Genomic DNA, 19,882 nt, shown 5'->3' with positions numbered 1-19,882 from the left:
TTCTACAAAAGGATTGAATTATTTATAGAATAGAAAAAATCATGGGGGCGTCTCATTCTCGAAGCCCTCACAAGTCAGCACAGGGATGGCTCCGGGCACTGAGGGAGCAGCCCATGGGCAGGGCGAGGCCAAGCTGCAGTGACAGAAGCCATCCCAGGCATCCAGGTTGGCAGGGAGGTGCCCGGGATGCTCAGGGATGTGCCCTGGGCAGGCGCTGTCCCCTCACAGCGCAGCGATGGCCTTGGCAGCGACGCGGCGGCCCAGGGGCAGGCTGAGGTCAGTGATGGCCAGCACGATTTTGGGGCTGGACATGGTGGACACCTTCACCAGCTCCGAAACCTGCCCGGGGGCACAGGAGAAGCACAGTGAGTGTCCCCAGAGATGGAGACAGGCAAGGCAGGCTGCAGGACCCCCAGATGTGCCCCTGTCCTGTGGGACCCCAGCACACCCCCGAGCAGGGACAGGGGTGTCACAGCCACAGGGCTCACCATGGTGAAGGGCATGAACTGGAGGATGCTCCCACGGCTGCCCTGCTCCAGGCACTCCACACACTCCTCCATGAACCACTGGACAAACTGGGTGTGGGTGCCGGCTGTCTTGGCCCCCAGGATGGAAGAGATGAGCAGGAAGAGGTTTGCTGTAGAGACAGGGACAGATCAACAGTCAGGTCAGTTCTGGGGGGCTGGGGGTGGCCCACACCTCCCACTGGTGCCCCAGCCTGGCTGGATGTGACCCCACAGACCCATCCCCACCTTACCCAGCACGCGGTTGAGCGGGTCCCTCATGCTGACGGTGTGGAGCTGGGAAGCAGAGAGTGAGCTGCTCATGGAGCGATCTGTGGGCAGCAGAACAGGAGTCAGGAACAGCCTCTTGGCTGTGCCAGTGTGCCCACCCTGGCTAGCTCTAGCCACTTAAGGTGACCCAGCTCCAGGAGGGGCTTTGCCACGAGTGACTCCGTGGAGCGGGAGAGGTTTGGGCCCCACATACCCCAACTGAGTCTGTGCCACTGGGGCACCCCAGAAACACAGCACAGTCTGTGCCACATCCCCCCTGCCAGCCCCCACAGAGCCAAGAGCCCAGGGGGGATCCCCAGGCTGCTCCCAGGGGATGTCAGGATCAGGAGAGAGGAAGAGCAGCAACACACACGTTGCACATCCTGTGTGAGAGCCAGATGTTCAACAGCTGCACAGCAGCTCTGCAATCTCACTGTCAGGGTGCAGTCCAGCTACCAGAGCTGAGGCACGTCCAAATCTAGCAGCAAATCCCAGGATAGACCAGGGGGCTTGAGCTGCCCCCAGTTGGGCACTTCTGTAGGAGGAACTGGGCCAGCTCCGCTCCAACAGGATGAAAATGCCCTGGGAAGGCTCTTGTGCAGACCCCATGGTCCACAGCTCCTGCCCAAACCAGCAGGACCCACCTTGTGCTGCTCTTGAGGATGCTCACCAAAAAAAGAAAGCCCTCCCACACTTTTCTCATGGAATCACATGAGTTATGTGGCCGCTGCAGGAAGCAGTGTTTCCACATCACTGCAGAAAACAGCCCAAAAAAGTCCTGAATGTCGCTGGGAAGAGGTGGGACTGCCTCAGGAGTTAAAAAAAGATAAGTGAGATAAAGGGAAAAGCCCATATTTCGACAGTAAAGAAACCAGAGGTCAATGGATGTGTCGAAAACTAATAACTGAAGAGCACATTCGGGATAAGGGGAGAAACAATGACCAGGAAAGGTCCTGACTCACTGCCCAGGAGTGTGGACAATGCACATGGGAGTCATGACAGCACCCGCCAGGCAGGACATGGACCACCAGAGCTGTCGCAACCTGTGACACCACAGGGACACAGATGTGTTCCAAGGCTCTGCTCACAGCACTGGAATGTCAGGATTTGGCCTCAGACATCAGGAATGTCACCTCGAGCTCTGGTCCCACACAGGGTGGCTGGGGGGACACGGCTCTCAAAGCCCCCCTGAGCCCCTCGGGTGTGGGGTGCTGGGCTGGGGGGCACCAGCATGGAGAGAAGGTGTAACCTCACCCCTTGAAGTTGTTCAGATCAGAGAAACAAAGAGTTTTGCCTTTCCCTTTTCCAGGATAACTGAAATAACACTTGAGGGCTCTAAATCCGCACCCGGCCAGTTTGGGAAGGGGTTTTGCTCAAATACACATTTCACACCCAAAAAGAACAGCAAGGCAGGATGGTGCCCTCCCAGGAGCCACCCCCACCCCATTCCCCACACTTACTGGGGCTGGAGAGGATGTTGGAATCCTCCTCGTTGGAGCTCAGCAGGCGCATGAGCTTGGAGGGCTGCGTGTCGTCCAGTGGGAACAGGCTGATGTAATCCTGGGGGAAAGAAAGAGGGGGTTCAGCCCCACCAGCCCCTCGCTGAGGGGGTGTCCTGGCCCACCCTGGGCCCAGGACCATGATCTCTGTTCACTCACAGCATCCCAACCTGGGCAGGACACATCCAGACCAGCTCATTACAGCCCCTTCTTCAGGAAAGAGAAGGAAAACCCTGGATTTTAAGGTCAAAAGACCTCAGAGAGCCCAGAGAAGCTGGGTAGGGAGTCTGGTCTAACCCACCAACTCCTGCCACCCTCCCCTCCCCAGGACACTGCTGCTTTTGGGCACAAAGAGCCCCCTGCCAACCCCTGCTCCACACCAGACACACCTCGATGTCCTCCCGGTGCCGCTTCTTCTGCCGGGCCGAGGCCTGGCCCTTGTTGTGGGAGGAGTAGGAGCTCAGGGCACACCACACAGAGAGCCTGGGGACAGAGCAGGGACACAGCCAGGTGCTGCCAGCCCACCTGAGGAAGAGGTGTGAGCCCAGGGATGGGACACAGCAGGTCCCTCCTCAGAGGGGGACAGCAGGGAATGGACCCAGAGTGGGAACTGCCAGCACTGTGCCAGGCACAGGGAGGGATTTGAGTGTCTGGGACCTCCATCCCAGCATCTCCCCACCTCCCCAGCCAGGCTCCCCCAGGGACAGAGTCTCCCATGGGTCTGGGGTCTTACTTGGCCAGGGCCTTCCCGGGGGGGTCCATGAGGGTGTGCCACTTGGAGGAGTCCGTCAGCAGGTTGGGCAGGATGTGGCCCAGCAGCGTCAGCGTCAGCTGCTGCATGTCCAGGCAGAAGATGGCATAGAGCAGCTCCACGGCCCGCAGGGTGTGCTCCTTCCGTGTCTCCTTCAGCAGCTCCTGCAGGGAGGAGGGCAGGGAGGAGGGGGGCATGGGCAGGGCTGGGTCTGCCCCCTCCCCTCCAGTGCCCAGCAGTCAGCCCAGGGACACCGAGGGCACTGGGAGCACAGACCAGACCCATCGTTCCCACCGTGGCACTGGGGGTCCCTCCTGCCCCCCATACCTTGACCAGGTTGTTGCAGAACCAGTAGACCCCCCCCATGTGCAGCAGGGTGTCGAAGATGTGGATGGAGCGGCTGTCGACCCAGCCCTTCTCCAGCACCTTGGTGAACACGCTGGTCAGCACCTCCTTGATGGGCTTCTTGGGGGGCAGGAGATTCCAGTAGGGAATGGTGTCCATGCCCGTGGAAGGGAACTTGATCTGCGTGGCCGTTTGCTGCAGGACGTCGGCGCACATGTGCTCCAGGATGGAGCTCATGATCACCACGCTGCAGAGGAGAGACGGGATCAGGAGGGAACTGGGAAGGGGGGCAGGAGACACGGCACTGGGAAGGGGAAGCAGGGCAGGGAACGGCATGGCAGTGGGAGGCAGGAGCAGGGCGGGGATAGGCTGTGCCCGAGCTCACCGCTCGTTGTAGAACTGGAGCGTGTTCTCCCCATACAGGGGGGTCGCGAGCTGCCGGATCATCTGCAGGGACTTCTCCCGCTCGTCCAGGCCCAGCATGCGGACGTGGGCCACCAGCCAGGCCACGGCACACACTGCCATGCTGCACACCTTCCCCTTGATGTTGTCTGTGATTTTCTAGGAGAGGAGACGGAGCAGAGGATGAGCACAGATGGGTGGATGCTCAGGAATCGCCTCTCAGGGCTGTGGGTCCCAACTGCGGGGTCCAAGCCCTTCCCTCCTCCATGGGTGACATCCCTGCCAGTCCCACTGCCAGCCAGTGGGTCAGGGCAGCATCACAGGGCTGAAGCCACATCAGTTCCCCCCTCCCAAGTCTCAGTGAGCTCCAAGGCAGCTGCAGGAGAACAGGGGACCCTGGAGCATCTCAACCCCTGGCCCCTCCTTAGGACACAGCACAGCCCCGCTCTGCCCCCCACCAGCCCCACCTGGATGGACTCAAAGGTGAGGACACCGTTCTCCCAGGCATTGAGGATCTCCAGGATGGCAGCTGAGATGCTCAGACACACCTCGTGCCACTTCATCTGCCTGTCAGGGAAGAGGTGGGGGGTTCAGGCACAGCCACGGGGCCAGGGAAGCTGGGGTGGGGGCTCACGGGTGGGCTCTTACACCAGCTTCATCTCAGAGGAGTTGTTGAGGAGGGCGACCAGGGACTCCACCTTGGTGGAATCCGGGCGGAAGCAGGGGTGGTCGGGGTTGAGGATCTTCCCCTCCTCGGGCATGCAGGTCAGCATCCAGGTCTCGAAGAAGGGCACCTCGCCCGGAGGGTTCGAATCCGACAGGATCACCTGGAAAGGAGCCGGCACGGGGTCTGCATCCCGCAGGGACCCTGCGGGGGACCCCACCCCGGGTGAGACCCCCTCTCTGGGGTGAGACCCCCACCCTGGGGTGCTCATGGCCGGGGGAACAGCGCCGCCCTGTGGCCCGGAGGGAGAAACAGGCACTGGTCAGCCCCCAGTAAGGCACTGGTCAACCCCCAGTAAGGCACTGGTTTCCGGTCTGTGGGCTGTGGTTTCTCCCATTACGAGAGGGCTCCCCAGGAGACCAAGGCCCAGCTCAGAGGAGGAGAGATGCCAGGCCAGGACCAGCCCTGGGGTCACCATGTCCTGCCCCAAAGGGTCCCGTGTCCCCCACCTCCGTGAGCTGTGCTCAGGGTCCCCAGTGCCGGGGTCACACAGCCCAGCTGGGAGGGTCTTGGGGGGGCCACGAGCTGGGAATCCCACATGTCACTTCCTCCTCTCAGCCTGTGTCACCCAGGGGATGCTATTTTTGTCCAAAAAAAGTTTTGCACATCTGTTCAGCAGCAGCTGAGCAGGAAAGTCACAGGACTGGGACAGGGGATGAGACCTCATCGGACAGCCCTGGGCACATCCCCCCTGCCAGGACCCCCCTCCCCGCTCCCAGGGCCAGCTGGGCAGGGCCCCTCTCTCCCCCTCTCCACATTCCCAGTGTTTCAGTATCGTTTCTGCTCCCAACACACACAGATGTTGAAACTCGAAAAATTTTCACGCAACCAAAGTGCCGTTTCCCGAGCGGGGCTGAGAGTTCCTCCTCGGATGGGGGAGGGCTGACATCATCTGGCTGTGTGACCCCCCCCCCAGCCAAACAGGGCAAAACTGGAGGGGCAGCACTGGCGAAAGCCCAGGGAGCTCAGAGCCAGCCTGGGGAAGCTGCACAAGCAGCATTCCCACCGATCCCACTGTCCACAAATGGAGCACAGTCCAAGCCCTCAGGGAGGTGACAGCCAGTCCTCCTCCACCACTTAGAGGCCATGGAGCCCCGGGGACAGATTTCCAGGTGACAGGCACTGGGTGCTGTGCCCCAGGCAGTGTGGTGGCTGCAGGGACAGTGGGGAAAGCAGCGACAGCAGGGACAGGGGCAGGCTGGCCACTAGAGGAGGCTGGCAGGCTGCAGCAGCAAGGAGGCTGTTCTGGTGAGAGCCCCTCAGAGGATCCAGCCCCACCCAGCCCCATCCATCCCCTCGGAGGATCCAGCCCCATCCATCCCCTTGCAGGATCCAGCCCCTCAGAGGATCCTTACCTCTGAGCCGTAGGTCTGGGCCACATGGCACAGCATGAGGAAGGAGATGTCGAAGAGCAGGGCTCGCACTGAGCCGCTCTTGGCTGAGGGAGGAGAAACAAAGACCTTGGGGGTCTCCAGCCTCAGTACAAGGATGAAGGCAGGACCCCGCGAGTACAGGGGCCAGGACCTGCGCCCCTCAGGCAGCTTTTGTAACCCCCCCAGTGCTTGTGTGTAAATGAGAGGATGTGCCAAGTGCCTCCCCCCACCCTGTCTGCCTCTGCTTGAGCCCCCAAAGCAGCTCTGGCCTCCTCTGGGCCACCCCCTCACCATGGAAGGTCAGAGCACTCCACAAGTTTCATCACACACACACGGAGTCAGAGTCCTTATCTGGGCTGTGCTGACACATCACCCCTTCCAGGGAGGGAGCCAAGGGGCCCCCAGGCTCAGCTGGGGAGAGGGAGCCCTTCCCCTGCAAGCAGGGAACACCCACATTCGGGATGGACACACACGTGAGAGCAGCTGGTCCCCAGGAACTCAGAGCCCCGCTGGCACACGGCCACGTGCCCCTGTGCCCCCTCCCCACCGGCACCCCCAGCTGGGCCTGGCACAGCTCAGTTCTCTCTGGCCCCACAGCCAGTCCCAGTTTAATCCAGCCAGGCCCCAGAGCATCCCAGTACGTGGCAGTGGGGGGGGCCCAGCTCAGACCCCCCCACGCACGAGCACACACGCACTTACAGATTTCTCCGGTGATTTGTTTGGTGAATTCGTTCAGCCTGCAGGGGCAGAGAGCGGCAGCGAAGCGTTATCAGTCCAACAGGCCAATTCCTACCCCTGAGACAAGTAGAGGCTGCCCTGCCTGCAGACCCCTCCCTGCACCCCATCCCAGCACAGAGGGGCAGGAGAAGCTGGGCCCAGACACCCTCCAGCACCACAGGGACAAACCACCTCCTCCCTGTCTCCACTCCCTGCAGCCAAACAGGTCCGGCCACGCTGCTCGTCCCCACACCCACGGCCCTCCCCAGAGCCAGCCCTGCTGGCTGTGTGGGGGTTTCAGAGCACAGACCCCCAAACTGCTCCCCTGTGCACCCATGGGGGCTGGTGTGGGCTGAGCCCTCAGGGGAGCCCATCACACAGCCCCACGTGTGCTGTGCGTGTGCTGTAACCAGGGCATGGCTGTCTGGGGACAGAAGGGACACACAGCCCTGGATCCAGGGCTCTGCCAGGGCCTTCAGTTCTCTGAACACCCCAAAAACACCTGGCTCTGATCCTCTGCCCTGTTCATGCAGAGGCAAAATGGGGTGCTGTGGGGTGCAGCCTCCCTATGATCCCAGCCCTCCCAGTGCTCCACTGGGTCAGAGGCACATCCAGCCCTGTGTGGGGGGCAGCTGGGGGGGCTGCCCACTCCCCCGTGGGCACCAGGGATGGTGCCATCCAGGTGGACACTCACTTGACAAACTTCCGAGCAAAGGATTTCAGCTTGCCCGTGGCTGCTGCCGCTGCCAGCAGCAAGTCCAGGCTCTTCCCAGACAGCATGTGACCCAGGACCCCCAGCAAGCCCTCGGGGGACTTGGAGTGATCTGCATCCATGGTCTACAACCAAAAAAGTAAGAGGAAAGAGAAGTCACGGGGAACATGTGCTACAGAGCAGCAGTAAAACTCCAGCTTGGGGAGCAGGGACTCACAGGGTTTGGGGGAGGTGGGATGGAGCCCTCTGTGCCCCTGGTACTGGCAGAAAAACATCCCCTGTCACTGAGCAGCAGCAAAACAACCAGAGTGACACGGGGACACAGGGAGTCCCCGGGGACCGGAGGAGATGCACGTGGGGAGCGGCTGAGCGGGACGGGCAGAGCTGGTTGGGCTCAGGCTGCTGGCACTGATGACATGCCACCTGACAGCTTCTCCAGCCTCCCAGGAGGGAGGAGGGGAGCTCCTGGGATCCACGGCAGAGCATCAAAGCTGGGAGTGATTCCTCTGCTCCGCCACCCCAGCGCAGAGGGAGATCAGGCGCCTCCCAGCCACCCCAGCTGCCTGGTGCGACTGGTACTGCTGGGAAGGGGCTCTGGGGCCAAGCCCAGCCTGCCCAGCATGGCTGCAGGAGAGGACTCACCTTCAGGATGTTGGTGACAGTGGGCTCAGCCCTCAGGATGAGCCCTGGGTTTGGCTGGATGTTGGCATTCTCGGCAGATTTCAAGCACGGAGAGTTTTCCTTGTCCGCTGTCCTGAGGGACCCCAAAGAAGGGCCAGTGAGCAGGAATCCATCACCCTGCCTTCCTCCTCCCACCCACTGGCACCCCCAAGGGAAAGCCACCGCCTCAGGCCACCACCAGCTGCCACTCTGAGGGGACAGACTCTACCTGTACCCAACCTGTCACCAAAAGCAACACCCCATTCCCCCGGGCCACTGTGCCTCAGCCACAGCAGCTGCTCCCTCATGCCTCCCCAAAACAAGGTGCTCCAGCCCCACTTTTGGGGGTTACCCAGACTTTGGAGGGGCTGTACCGTTTGTCGATCAGGTTGGTCTTGTTGGCCTCGGAGAGCAGCCCCTGCTTGCTGCACTCCTGCAGGAGCAGGCTTATGCAGTTGCAGCTGGAAGAGAGAGCAGAGCCCTAGCCTGAGGGACAGCATTCCTGTCACCCCAGGCAGTGCCACAGGGCAGGGGGACTCCCAAGCTGCCCTCCTGGGCCCGCTCCCACCCCTCTGAGGATGCTGCAGGGCCCAGAGCAGCTCTGGGTGTCACACAGCATCACCCACACTCAGCTGTCACACACTCACTGCCTCGCTCATGTGGCAGCGCCAGGTCCCCAGGAAGGAGGAACTGGATCAGAAACTAAACCAGCCTTGCCAGGACCCTGCACCGAGGACAGGGTGGCTGTGGCATGGGGCCACATGTGAGCCCTGGCCACAGCGAGCACTCACTTGCAGCGCTGGTCGGCTTTGTCGAGCAGAGGGGTCAGCTTGAGCAGGAACTCGAAGGCACAGTTCACATCCTCGGTGAAATCCTGCCGAGCACAAAGCCCAGCACTCAGCCTGGCATGCTCCCAACACACCCCCACCTCCCCCTCCCACTGCCTGCTCTTTTAGGGAAGGTTCTTGGGACACAGACCATTTCCCCACAGAGCTCCAGCCAGGCACCAGCCCCACAGTGACACAGCTCACATGGTGACACACAGCCCCCATGGATGGCCCTCCAGACTCACCCTGTCCCCTTGGGGATACTTCTTGAGTTTAACCAGGACTTGGGGCATCTGAAAGACACAGGGCATGGTGTGACACTGGAGAAGACCCCACTCCACAGCTGGGGCCCCCCAGCAGCACCAGCCCAGACCAACACAGCTGCACAGAGCTGCTCTCCCAGCTCGGGAGTGTTTCTGGAGCAGTCTGTGCACCCAGGGGACCTGGTGCCCCTGTTCCCCTCCAGAGTCCTTCCACCACCACCCAGAGCCACATTTAGCATAGAATCATGGAATGGTTTAGGTTGGAAGGGACCTTAAATTACACCCCCTTCCACGGGCAAGGACACCTTCCACTATCCCAGGCTGCTCCAAGCCCCATCCAACCTGGCCTTGGACACTTTCAGGGATGGGGCAGCCACAGCTTCTCCGGGCAACCCGTGCCAGGGCCTCTCCCCTCACAGGGAAGAACTTCTTCCCAAAATCTAATCTAAACCTCCTCACTTTCATTTCTCCTACAACACCCCAGAAAAACTAACTCCGCCAAACAAAGTGGGGCTGGGCTGAAAGGAGGCCCCTGGACAGCAAAGCTGATGTTCAGCAGGTGGCAAGAGGGCTGGGGCGGGCTCAGGTGGAGTGGGTTGGACTCTGAGGGGTACACTGTGGGGTGTGGGGGCACCCCAAGGAGCATTCTGCAGTGGGGGAGGACTAATTGCTCTGGCAGAGCTCAGGGCTCAGCAGGAGCCGGGTGTGCAGGGAAAGGGTAGTGACAGGCACAGGGTTCAGAGCAGGGCTGGGATGGGCCCTACCTTCAGGAAGGTGAAGGCTGTCCACTTGAGCTCCTCCGTGCCCTCGGGGCACTCGATGAGGCCCACAAAACAGGCCTTCCAGATCTCCAGCACGAAGAGCGGGGAGGGGATGCGCTGCAGGGCACACACACAGACCCCCTCAGTGCTGGGTTGGCAGCAAAGCACACCCCCCACCCCCCTCAGCCAAACCCTGAACCCCTGCGACGGCGTTGATGCGCTCCCGCTGCTCCCTTGGAGCAGGATCAGCACAGGCAGGCACAGCACGGAGCCCTGGCTGTGGCCCCAGGCCACCTGAGCAGGAGAACACGCTGTCACTTCTGTACCTGCATCCTCTTCACCATCATGAGCTGCTCCACCAGCGGCTGAGTCTCTCCTGTGAGGTTCATGGTCCCCTCCAGCAGCACCACGGCGTGCACGGTGGGGAACCCGGTCTTGTTCAGCTGCTCCGAGTGGACCGAGAGCATGGTGGGGATGCTGGGTGGGAGGGGACAGCTCAGGGTCACTGGGGCCCTGCAGGGACAGATTCCTGCTCCTCCTGTCCCACTCTCATTCCCCGGCCAAGCCTCTGACCTTTGCTGCCCTGTGTCTCCCTGGGGCAGGACAGCCTGGAGCACCTGTGCCTGGGATCTCCAAGGCACAGCCAAGACCCTGGGACCTGGGAGCAGTTCCAGGGTGATAGGGAGCAGGAATGGCAGCTCTGGTGTGACCAGAGCAGCTGAGGAATGGTAAAGAGCCCCAGGTCACCAGAGGAGCAAGCCCTGGGTCATCACTTGCCCTGTCCCCTCTCCTCTGGTCAGCCCCAGCCCACTGCCAGAGCAGGGATCCAAGCTGGAAAGGGACAGGGAAGCAGGGAGCCAGCATGGAGAGAGGCAGGAGGCTCTCAACCCTCAGAGCAAGGAGTTTGGGGGAGCCAGAGTGGGGCTCAGACCCATTTTGCCCCCCAAGCCCACAAAGTAGCAGCACACAGCCACCTCTTGATGAGGGACACGCAGTCGTCAGCCTGGCTCCGCAGCGGGGACGTGCCGAGGTTGTTCAGGTTCTCCCCCAGCTTGACGAGGGACTGCTCCACAGTGCTCCAGGAGGCTGGGGAGGGAGGGCAGGGATTCAGCAGAGGGACAGGGACACATGGAAAAGCTGGGCAGGCTGGCTCCAAGGCCCACAGCAGCACAGAGGGGCTGAAGAGGCTGGGGGTCCCTGCTGGTGCTGCCAGCCCAAACCAACGGTCTGTGTGCCCAAATCAAGGGTCTGCGAGCCCAAGCCAAGTGTCTGTGTGCCCCCAGCAGCTCCTGCCTCAGGCCTGGCCTGGCACAGCCTCCTGGCAAGACATGGGCACAGCCGAAGGCGCGGGGCTGTGCCAGGCTGGCAGAGCACAGGGCTCGCCACGCGCCCAGGAACAGCTCACGCAGCCTCCACATTAATTCTGCTCCTCTTCCAAGGGCAGCACGGAGGGGAGGGGGCAGAGAGTGGCACGGAGCCAGGGAGGAGAGACGGTTACAGCAACAGGGCTGGAAGATGGATAGGCTTGGAGCCGCAGGGACAATGCGGCAGGAGCCAGGCAGGGGGAAGGGAGAGGTGGCAGTGCCACCTCCGCAGGGGTAGGGACATACACGTCTCCTCCAGCTTGGCGATGTGGATCAGGGCGCGGTTCTTGGTGCTGCTGAGCACCTTCTCCAGCCGCTCCAGGCACATCTTCAGCTGGTTCTCGGCCGCCGCCTGCTCCAGGGGCTCCTTCACCTTCTCGGCGTAGAAGGCGGCGCAGCGCAGGAGCCAGGTGAGGGCACTCAGCAGCGCCCGGCACAGGCTGATGCACTCCTCAGCCTTCCCGTGGCAGCTGGAAGGGGAGGAAAATGGGAATGTGCTCACTGTGTGCTGGGAAACTGAGGCACAGGCACGGGGTAGGCTGGGGAACCCAAACTCAGGTCCTGCTCTCCCACCCAGCTCCTTTGCTGTAGATCCCAACCTGCTCATCCCACCAACATTCTCGCCGTGCTGGAGGGAAGGATCCACCCCCCCACCCACCCGGTGCAGCCTCCTCGCTGGCCAACTCCACTACAGGGAAACTTTCCAAGCTTCTAATCAAATTATCTTGCTAAGAGAGGCTCAGCATCGATCAGTGCTCTGCGAGAGGTGAACGCTTTCCCCTCCTGATGCACAAATCATCGGGGCCAGAAGTTTTGATCAAATTAAGCAGAGGATCAGAGCAGGCAGGAGCGGATTAAGGGCCGGCTCTGCAGTTGGCCAGCGACAGCTCCTTGTCAACATCTGTCACTGATGCATATTCATTGCTGCTGCTTCATTTCATTTCATTGAAGGGCTGCTACCTTCAGCCTTCCTCCTCCCTCTGTCCCTCTGGCCTCCCAGAAGAGGCTGTCAGGGGTTAACAGGAAGATTTCTGAGCTTTCTAAAAAAGTTTTTGTGGCCTGAATTGTCTGGACTCCCCTGGGTCCTGCAACACCAGCGGAAGAGCATGAAGCAAAACAAGGCAGCGCCTGGGGCAGCGCAGGCAGGACCAGACAGGGACATGCAGACAGGGCCTGGAAAGCTGCAGAGGGAAAGGAAACACTCCAAGGGGACAGAGACCCTCGGGCCACGGGGCTTACACCCACCCCACCTACCTGAGCGGGGCAGGAATACCACAGCAAGGTTTATCCCAGAGTAGGGGCAGGGGCTTCCTGCAGCTTCCCATGAAGCTGGTGGGGTTTGGATTCCCTCTGCTCTCCCCATGCTGGCGGCAACTTGGGAATGGGAGCTGGAGGGGGAATTTGCCCTTAACTGCCAGGGTGAGTATCCCGGGATCAGCCAGCCCCCACCAGCTCCCAGTGCTGCCCATGGCACAGCCAGGATCGAGGTGGCAGCACTGGAACAGTCACATCATACCTGAGGCGGTCACAGAACATGTCCATGATCTCCAGCAGCGACTGGACACACAGATCCCGGGAGAAGTCATCGAACTAGAGCAGGGGAACACGAAGGGATTTCAGATGGGGGCTGCCCAGCTCCGGCAGCTCCCAAAACACCCTCAAGCCCTCCCTCCAGGGCTGGGCCGGGCGCTGCGGCCGCAGGACACTCGCCCTGGCAGCCACCCAGAAGCCACTTGAATGAGAAGTAGGTCAGGGTTGTCTGTCGGCCAGGTCATGCCCTCCCGGGGTGGCAGGGCCGGGGCCGGGCTTTCTCCGCAGCCTCGGGCCGGGGCTGTGCTGCCCTGACGCCGCGGTGGTGGCCGGGCGCCAGCCCCCTGCCCACCCCCGGCCCGGCAGGGCTGGCAGCGCCAACAGCCCGGCTGGCCGCGGGGCTGGGGGGCGGGGGGCGGCAGAAGCGCGGTCCCCCCCTCCTCCCGGAGCAGATGGGGAGCCCCGCCGGGCCGGAGCTTGCCCGCAGCTCTGCGCTGGGCCCACGCTGAGCTGAAGGAGGAAGGCTCGGCTCTCAAGGTCAGCGCTGTGCCCGCCCTCCAAACGGGCAGCGATGCGGGACCGGGGGAAGGGGGACGAGCCTGTGCTCTTTGGAGCAGAGCTCTGGGTGGCCTCGGCTCTACCCCACCCGGGGATCGGTGCTAAGCCTGCTGGAGGGGTCTCCACCTCGCCAGGCCTTCATGGTACAGCTCCGAGTTCAGCCTGGGGCCCCCCAAAACAACCCTGGCTGCCAGTGCTGCTCTCCTCTCATCCCCACAACAAGAAGGTGAGGGGAGAGAAATTATTCTCCTTCAGATTGTTTTTCCTTCAGATCAGAAGTGACCCTGACAAGGCAGAGGGTGGGGGGGCCTGAGGTGACCCTGGCAAGGCAGGGAGCAGGGAGTCTGACAAAACTTGTGAGGGGCTTCCCAACACCAAGCAGAGGCAGCCATGGCTTATCCCCATGGAAGCAGCATGGGGACACTGAACACCATGGGAAGCCACAACTGAGCACGGCCTGTGGCCGCAGCCGCGTGGCCCCGGTGCTGGCAGCTCCTCCACGGCCGGCTCCGCTCCCCACGGCGCTGCCAGAGCCGCTGGCTGCGGCGGGATGTGGTTTCCGGTGGCCAGGCTGGGGTTACACACAGAGCAGGAGCCTGCCAGGCCCCCCAGGGCAGAGGGATGAGGCGTTCACACCCCCAAAACCCTGCAGGACCCGCAGCAGCCCATCCCCAGCGGGGACAGGAAGGGCTCGGGTGCTAATCCGTGCCGGCTGCCCACTGCTGACTCAGCCCAGGACGTCGCCTTCCACTTGACCTATATTTGGTGGGAGTTGTGGGGAGGGAAAGGGATTCGTGGGTTGTGGGTAGAGAGCACCTGCCCGAGCCGTACCTTGCTGATGGCCGTCAGCACCGTGGAATAGGACACCATCTACAACACACAAAGCCAAAACAAGCGCGGTGTCACACGGGGGCCGTGCCAGCGCCGCGCTCGTTGCCGAGGAACGGCAAGGTCAGGGCACGGCCCCGCTGCCTGTCACCGCAGACGGGGCCGGGGCCGGGGCGCTGACCCGGCACAAATCCAAACAGACATTTTTAGGTGATCGCTGATGTGTTTCACACAAACTTTAGGCGATATTAAACGCCGGGATGTGGAAGCGCGGAGCTCACGGCGAGTGCGGAGGCTCTCGGGGGGCAGAATTCCCACCCCGGGTGGTGGCAGAGGCTATTTATGGAAGCATCCCTGCCTGGGGCACGCGCTGAGCCCTCCTCCACCCGCCCCAGCTCTGGAAAGGCTCAGGTGGGGGACTTGGGGTGTCTGCCCAGCCCAGGACAGGCTCAGATGGGGAATTTGGAGTGTCTGCCCACCACCAGCATCCCAGTTTCTTTGTTAGCCTCGCTGGGGCTGGGAGGTGTCCCACAGTAGTGCCAGCAGGTCCTTACCTGGGAGCTGATGGCATATTTCAAGTAGGACAAGATGAGTGGGTTTGGGGATGGCCCGATCATGGCCTGTTCCAGGAGAGCCTCTACAAGGAAAGAGAGGGGCCGGGGGGTCCCAGGTCAGCATGTGGGGACACAGGTACACACAGACACACTGCTCTGCCCTCACCCCAGAGTGAAGCTGGCAAAACCCAACCGTGCCAACCACAGTGACTCCGCACCACTTTTCCCCAAAATTCACTGAATCCCACAACTTTCTAATCCCCGATGGCACAAGCCAGTGAATAATTCAGGCTTAGCCTCCTGCTAACTCAGCTCTCCCAGGCACTCTGGCCCCAAAACTGCGCCTGCTGCTCTCCGAACACATTCCCCTCCCTCCCACCTCCTGCCCCGCAGCCTCCACTGAGTGGCTTTTGCGCGGGCACCCGGGGCTGAGCTCGGGGCTGCCAGTCCCCTGCGCTGGGCCCGGCCCTGCCCGTCTGGCCCTCGGTGGCCCGAGGGGCTCTGCCCGTCCCATCTGCTCAGCCAAGCCTTTAATTGCCCATTTGAGCCATGGCAGAGCGCAGGAAGCACCTCCCCGAGCAGGCCCCGGGCTGTGGCTCAGGCTGCAAGTAGGTCAGAGCACCCAGATGTAAAAGGGGGAGCAGCAGCCGGGTGGGAAGTTGTCGCCCCAAAGCCGAGGAGGAGCCGCCGGCGGATCCCGAGCGCGGGAGCAGGAGACTCCCTGGGTCTGGCTCCAAGGCTCAGACCTGGGCCAAGAGCGTCTGGGATGAGGACAGAAGGTGGTGGCAGCCGTCCCCTCCCCAGCCCAGCCCAGAGTGCCACCACGAGCCAGCCACATGCTGCTCCCCGCTGCAGACGTGTCAGCAGCGATCTGCCGGCCCTGCCGTGAGCCCGGCAGCCCGTGCCAGCTTTCCCTCCTTTGTACTTCCAAAGCTGAAAGGCACAAGCTTAGGGAAAGACAGCTTTGGGCACTGTGGTGAGGAAGGGAGCTGCTGTTCCAGCCATGGGGGCCTCGGGAATAGGCTCCCCCCGTGTGCTCGGAGTCGGGGTTGGCATCCTGCCTTTGGGGCTCCCAAAAGGAAAAGGGGACGTGGCTCCTTCCCCTCCTGGCATATGGGCTGCCCCCAACAAAGCCTGGGCTGCTGAGCCTTCCCCTGGCTGAGTGTGGGCCAGGAGAAACCTGTTCCTACAGAAATAATAGGGAATTACCATCTCTAGCCCTGTTTTTGGGGATACGCAGACGAGCCCACGCCAAGCACCCCACAGGCCCTGCTGCCAGCAGAGCAGGAGCTGGTGCCACCAGGGTGGGAACAGGCACCAGGGAGCCCCAGGGACCAGCTGGGCAGCAGCAGGAATGGCCCTCCAGCCAACCACCCCCACACCCAGCAAATCCATCCAAAGCAAATCCATCTCCCCACAGCCACAGCTCCTGCTTGGCCCCTCCAGCCCCACATCAGAGGGGACAAACCCAGCCAGAGCAGCTCAGGGTGTGACAAAACCCAGACACTGTCAGAAAATCCACTGGGAGGGTGGAGAGGGGGGAAAAATATCCACTGGGGAAAGATTTCCCCCTTGGAAGCATGAGATCTGCTGCCTATGTGGGGCTGGTTCCCTTTAAACCCCCCAGAGCAGCAATCCCTGGCTCTGTTTATTTATCCAGGGACGTGCTGCACACGGAAAATCCCAGCACCAAATTTCTATAATTAGCAGGAGAGCCTGGCAAATCTTTAAACCAAAGGTCCCAGCCTTTGGCAGGATTTGTGTGAAATGCCCTTGAACTGGACTGGGAAAAGGAACCCCCCCCAGCCAGGGTGGGAAGCAGCCTTGGGAGCAGCAGCTGGCTCCTGTGCAGGGAAAGAACCAGGGAATCAGGGAATCATTAAGGCTGGAAAGACCTCGAGCATCACCGAGTCCAACCTTTAACCCAGCACTGCCATGTCACCACTAGTCCGTGCCCCCAAGTGCCATATCCACATGTTTCTAAACCCTTCTAGGGATGGTGACTGTTCCAATGCCTGACCACCTTTTCTATGAAGAAATCTCCCCTAATATCCAGTCTAATCTACTCCTGGCAAAACTCAGTCCCAAAAGCCAGGCTGCATGGACTCCTGAACCCTCACAGGGGTAAAAAGGGGGGGAATGACCCCAAAATGGATCCAAAGGGCTGGGGGAACACTCAGGAATGGGCTAAAGGGGTTGGAAAAGAACATTTTGGCATGAAAAGTAGTGTGGGAAGGGGGTGGAGGGGCCCAAAATGCAACAGGGACCTCCAAAATACCCTTGTCTGCAGCCCAGAGGGTTGACACCCCAAAACCCACCCCCAGAACACCTCTGTGTGCCCAGTGAGGAGGGGAAAGCCCCCCAGCCCCCGGACCTGCCAGGTTGAGGATGTCCCAGGTAGCTCCGCGGGGGAAGAACCGCTTCATGTTTATGGCCCATTGGTAGTCGCTCCATCGCTCCTTCCAGGCCTGAAGGATGGCCTGCTTCAGGTTCACCACCTTCATGGTCACCCTGCGGACGGAGAGCTCAGGGGGGACGGAGCCCTCTCCCCCACCGGGAAGGGCAGAGCGGGCCCGAGGGGCAGCGGGCCCGGCGGGGAGGGCGGCCCAGCGGCTCCGGGGGGCACGGCCGAGGGGCCCGCCCTCTCCCCGGGGCCGGGGGGTGCTCGGGGGCGCTCGGAGCCGCCCCGGTGCCCACAGGTCCCGCCGCTCCCCCCTCGGCCGTCACCGTGTCCCGGCGCCGCCGAGCGCCTCCCTTAGCGCCTGGGCACCGCCATGGCGGCACCTGCCAACAAGCCGCGCGCTGATTGGGCAGCAGGGCACTCCGGGCGCGGGGGGTGATGGGAGTTGTAGTTCGAGAGGGGCTGGGGCGGGAGCGGGGGTGGAAACGGGGGGCGGGGGTGGAAATAGCAGGAGTGAGTGTGCAAATACGGGTGGGGCGTGCAGGCATGGAGTGTGTGAAAACAAGGTGGGTGGAGCAGGGTTTGAGTGTGAAAAATTGGGTTGTGCAAACGGGGTGAGTGTGAAAACGGGGGGTGACTGTGCAGGCGGGGGGAGGGAGAAAACAGGAGGGTGGGTGTGAAAACTGGGAGGGGGCAAACACGGAGGTGTGGGTGTGAAAACGGAGGGGGTTGTGCAAACGTGGGGGTGAGTGTGCAAACACAGGAGTGAGTGTGCAAACCCGGGATTGGCAAACAAGGGGGTGCAAGACAGGGTGTAACTGGATGAGCGTGCAAACGGATACCCACGTGTGGGAGGGCAGGATGCACACAGGCACGCGTGTGTGAGCTGCCTTCCCTCCCCCACGCGTGTGTGTGCACCCAGGGCCACGTGTGCACCCAGACACGTCTGTAGATGCACAGGGAGTGTGCATGTTCCTGCACACGTGTGTACACGCAGGCACATGTGTGCTCCTGTGTGCAGACAGAGGCCCATGGGCAGGGTGCACACAGGTACCTGTGCATGGGTGCAAACACACACAGGTGTGCACACGTGTGTGCCTGCACGTGTGTGATCAGAGGTGTGTGCACAGACACGTGTGTGCTCCCGTGTGCAGACACAGACACACGTGGGCAGGGGGCACACACCTCCACACAGGTACCTGGATACACACACACACACACACACAGGTGTGCACAAGAGTGTACTGCAGACACACGCGTGTGCACACACGTGTCACAGCCATGGGCTTGGGCTGCCCACCCACCCCTTCCCTGCAGCACCAGCAGCTAAAAATATCCCCAGGGACGGTGCCAGCCATTGCCATGGCAACGGGAGGATGGGGAGCAGGGCTGGGGGGGGGAGGCCCCCTGGAACCCCCATCCCCTCAGGACCCCCAGGATCCCAACACCCCCAGAACCCCCAGAATGTGCCCAGCAGCCCCCCAGCAGCCCCAACACCCCACAACCCTCAGCACCCCAGAACCCCCAGCCCCCTAACACCCTACAACCCCCAGCATCCCCACAACACTCCCAGCTCCCCAACACCCCCAGTACCCCCAGAACACCCCAGGGGAGCCCCACACCTCTCAGGAGCAGGGTGAACCCCCCCAGGGTACCAGGGTGGGAGCCCAGTCACCCACTGCCCCCCCGGCCCTGCCCGGGGGGGGCTCCACGGCCCCTTAATTCCCCGGTTAATCATTCATGGGGCCGGGGCGCAGCAAATCCCCCCGCGCCGGGGCCGGGATTAGGCGGGCGAGCGGCTGCCCAGCCGGCGAGGGGCCCCGGCAGCGGGGGGGTCCCACCGGGGGGGGCCCTGTCCATGAGGAGGGATTTCCTGTGCCGGGGGGGGGGCCACTCCCCGCAGCTGGCGGGGGAACAAACACCGCGGGGGTCTCCGGGCAGGACGGGACCAGAGGAGCTTCCCTGACACCCCCCGCAGCACAGCACCCCCAAACCCTGGGGGGCAGGGGATGCTGCCCTGGTGGGGTAGGGGGGCAGTGGGGGGGTGCTTGGGGGGTCGCAGCCCCCCGGGGCACTGGGGGGGCGGCCAGGCAGGGGGAAGGCGTCGAGGCCTCGGCGCCTTGGCAGGACGCCCCGGCACAGCTGCCTCCGGCCCGGGGCCGGGGGGGCCGGAAGGGGCCGGGGCTGTTCCCAGCGCCAGGGGCAGGCAGGGGGCGAGAGGGGGCCAGCACTGGGGGCTTCTCCTTCCCACGGGGTCACTGGGGCGACCAGGCCCCCCACTGCCAGGCCCTGCTGGGGGGCACATGGCTGGCTCCCAGTGTTTGGCAGGGTGTGAAGGGTCTGATCCAGAGCCTGGGGACACCCTGGACCCCCCGGCTGTGGTGGGTGCTGCCCCATGGGGGTCTCCAGTGCTGTGGATGGAGGTGCCCGGTGTCACCCCCATCCTGGGGGTCCGGGGGGGCTGCACTGCTGGCTCAGGGCTATATTTAGTGTCTCTGCTGCAGAGCAGCAGGATGAATTTTAATGAGCATGTTCCGGCCGAGCGCCTGCGCCCCAAGAACACCATGGCCCTTCTGCATCCCAAATCCCCCTGGATCAGGGTCTGCTGCAGGGCAGGGGGTCCCCGCCCTGCTGAGGGGACACAGAGAGGTCTGAGCTGGCACTGGGGGCACCTCATGTGGTATGAGGGGCTGGTGAGGAGTGTGAGAGGTGCCTGTCCCTGCTACTGGGGTTCCGCAGGTGAACCCCAGCCCTGCCTCAGTGTCCCTGTCGGGGTGGAGGGTGCTGGACGGCCACGGGCAGGGGGATCTGGGGACACGGCGCGGTGCTGAGGTGGCCGA

The 19,882-nt window shown here is 62.5% G+C and overlaps 1 protein-coding gene across 1 annotated transcript; it reads right to left on the bottom strand.

The window, feature by feature from the left end:
- MED24 (mediator complex subunit 24) lies at positions 1–17,457 on the bottom strand. Its single transcript, XM_064636823.1, has 26 exons — positions 17,369–17,457; positions 17,016–17,152; positions 14,642–14,724; positions 14,091–14,129; positions 12,688–12,761; positions 11,418–11,641; positions 10,782–10,893; positions 10,134–10,284; positions 9,811–9,924; positions 9,029–9,076; positions 8,748–8,830; positions 8,331–8,417; positions 7,939–8,050; positions 7,279–7,421; positions 6,567–6,604; positions 5,850–5,932; positions 4,419–4,597; positions 4,238–4,337; positions 3,754–3,929; positions 3,351–3,615; positions 3,006–3,187; positions 2,662–2,755; positions 2,234–2,333; positions 758–835; positions 489–637; positions 1–339 (listed from the first exon to the last, which is right to left on the bottom strand). The coding sequence occupies exons 2-26, from the start codon at positions 17,143–17,145 to the stop codon at positions 223–225; spliced, it is 2,961 nt and encodes a 986-aa protein (XP_064492893.1). The 5' UTR covers positions 17,146–17,152; positions 17,369–17,457; the 3' UTR covers positions 1–222.
- Positions 17,458–19,882: the final 2,425 nt, after the last annotated feature.

This window comes from Pseudopipra pipra, chromosome 26, assembly GCF_036250125.1.
Source record: "Pseudopipra pipra isolate bDixPip1 chromosome 26, bDixPip1.hap1, whole genome shotgun sequence".
NCBI lineage: Eukaryota > Metazoa > Chordata > Aves > Passeriformes > Pipridae > Pseudopipra > Pseudopipra pipra.
This window is presented reverse-complemented; position numbering and strand designations above follow the sequence as displayed.

Bases quoted from the DNA above. Each gene is read 5' to 3' on its own strand.
- MED24 (XM_064636823.1), bottom strand. From the start codon at position 17,145: ATGAAGGTGGTGAACCTGAAGCAGGCCATCCTTCAGGCCTGGAAGGAG. The intron at 3,616-3,753 runs GTGAGCTCGGGC...TCTCCTCTGCAG, and splicing joins CTCCAGTTCTACAACGAGCG to CGTGGTGATCATGAGCTCCA. The intron at 638-757 runs GTAAGGTGGGGA...CTGTCTCTACAG, and splicing joins CCCGCTCAACCGCGTGCTGG to CAAACCTCTTCCTGCTCATC.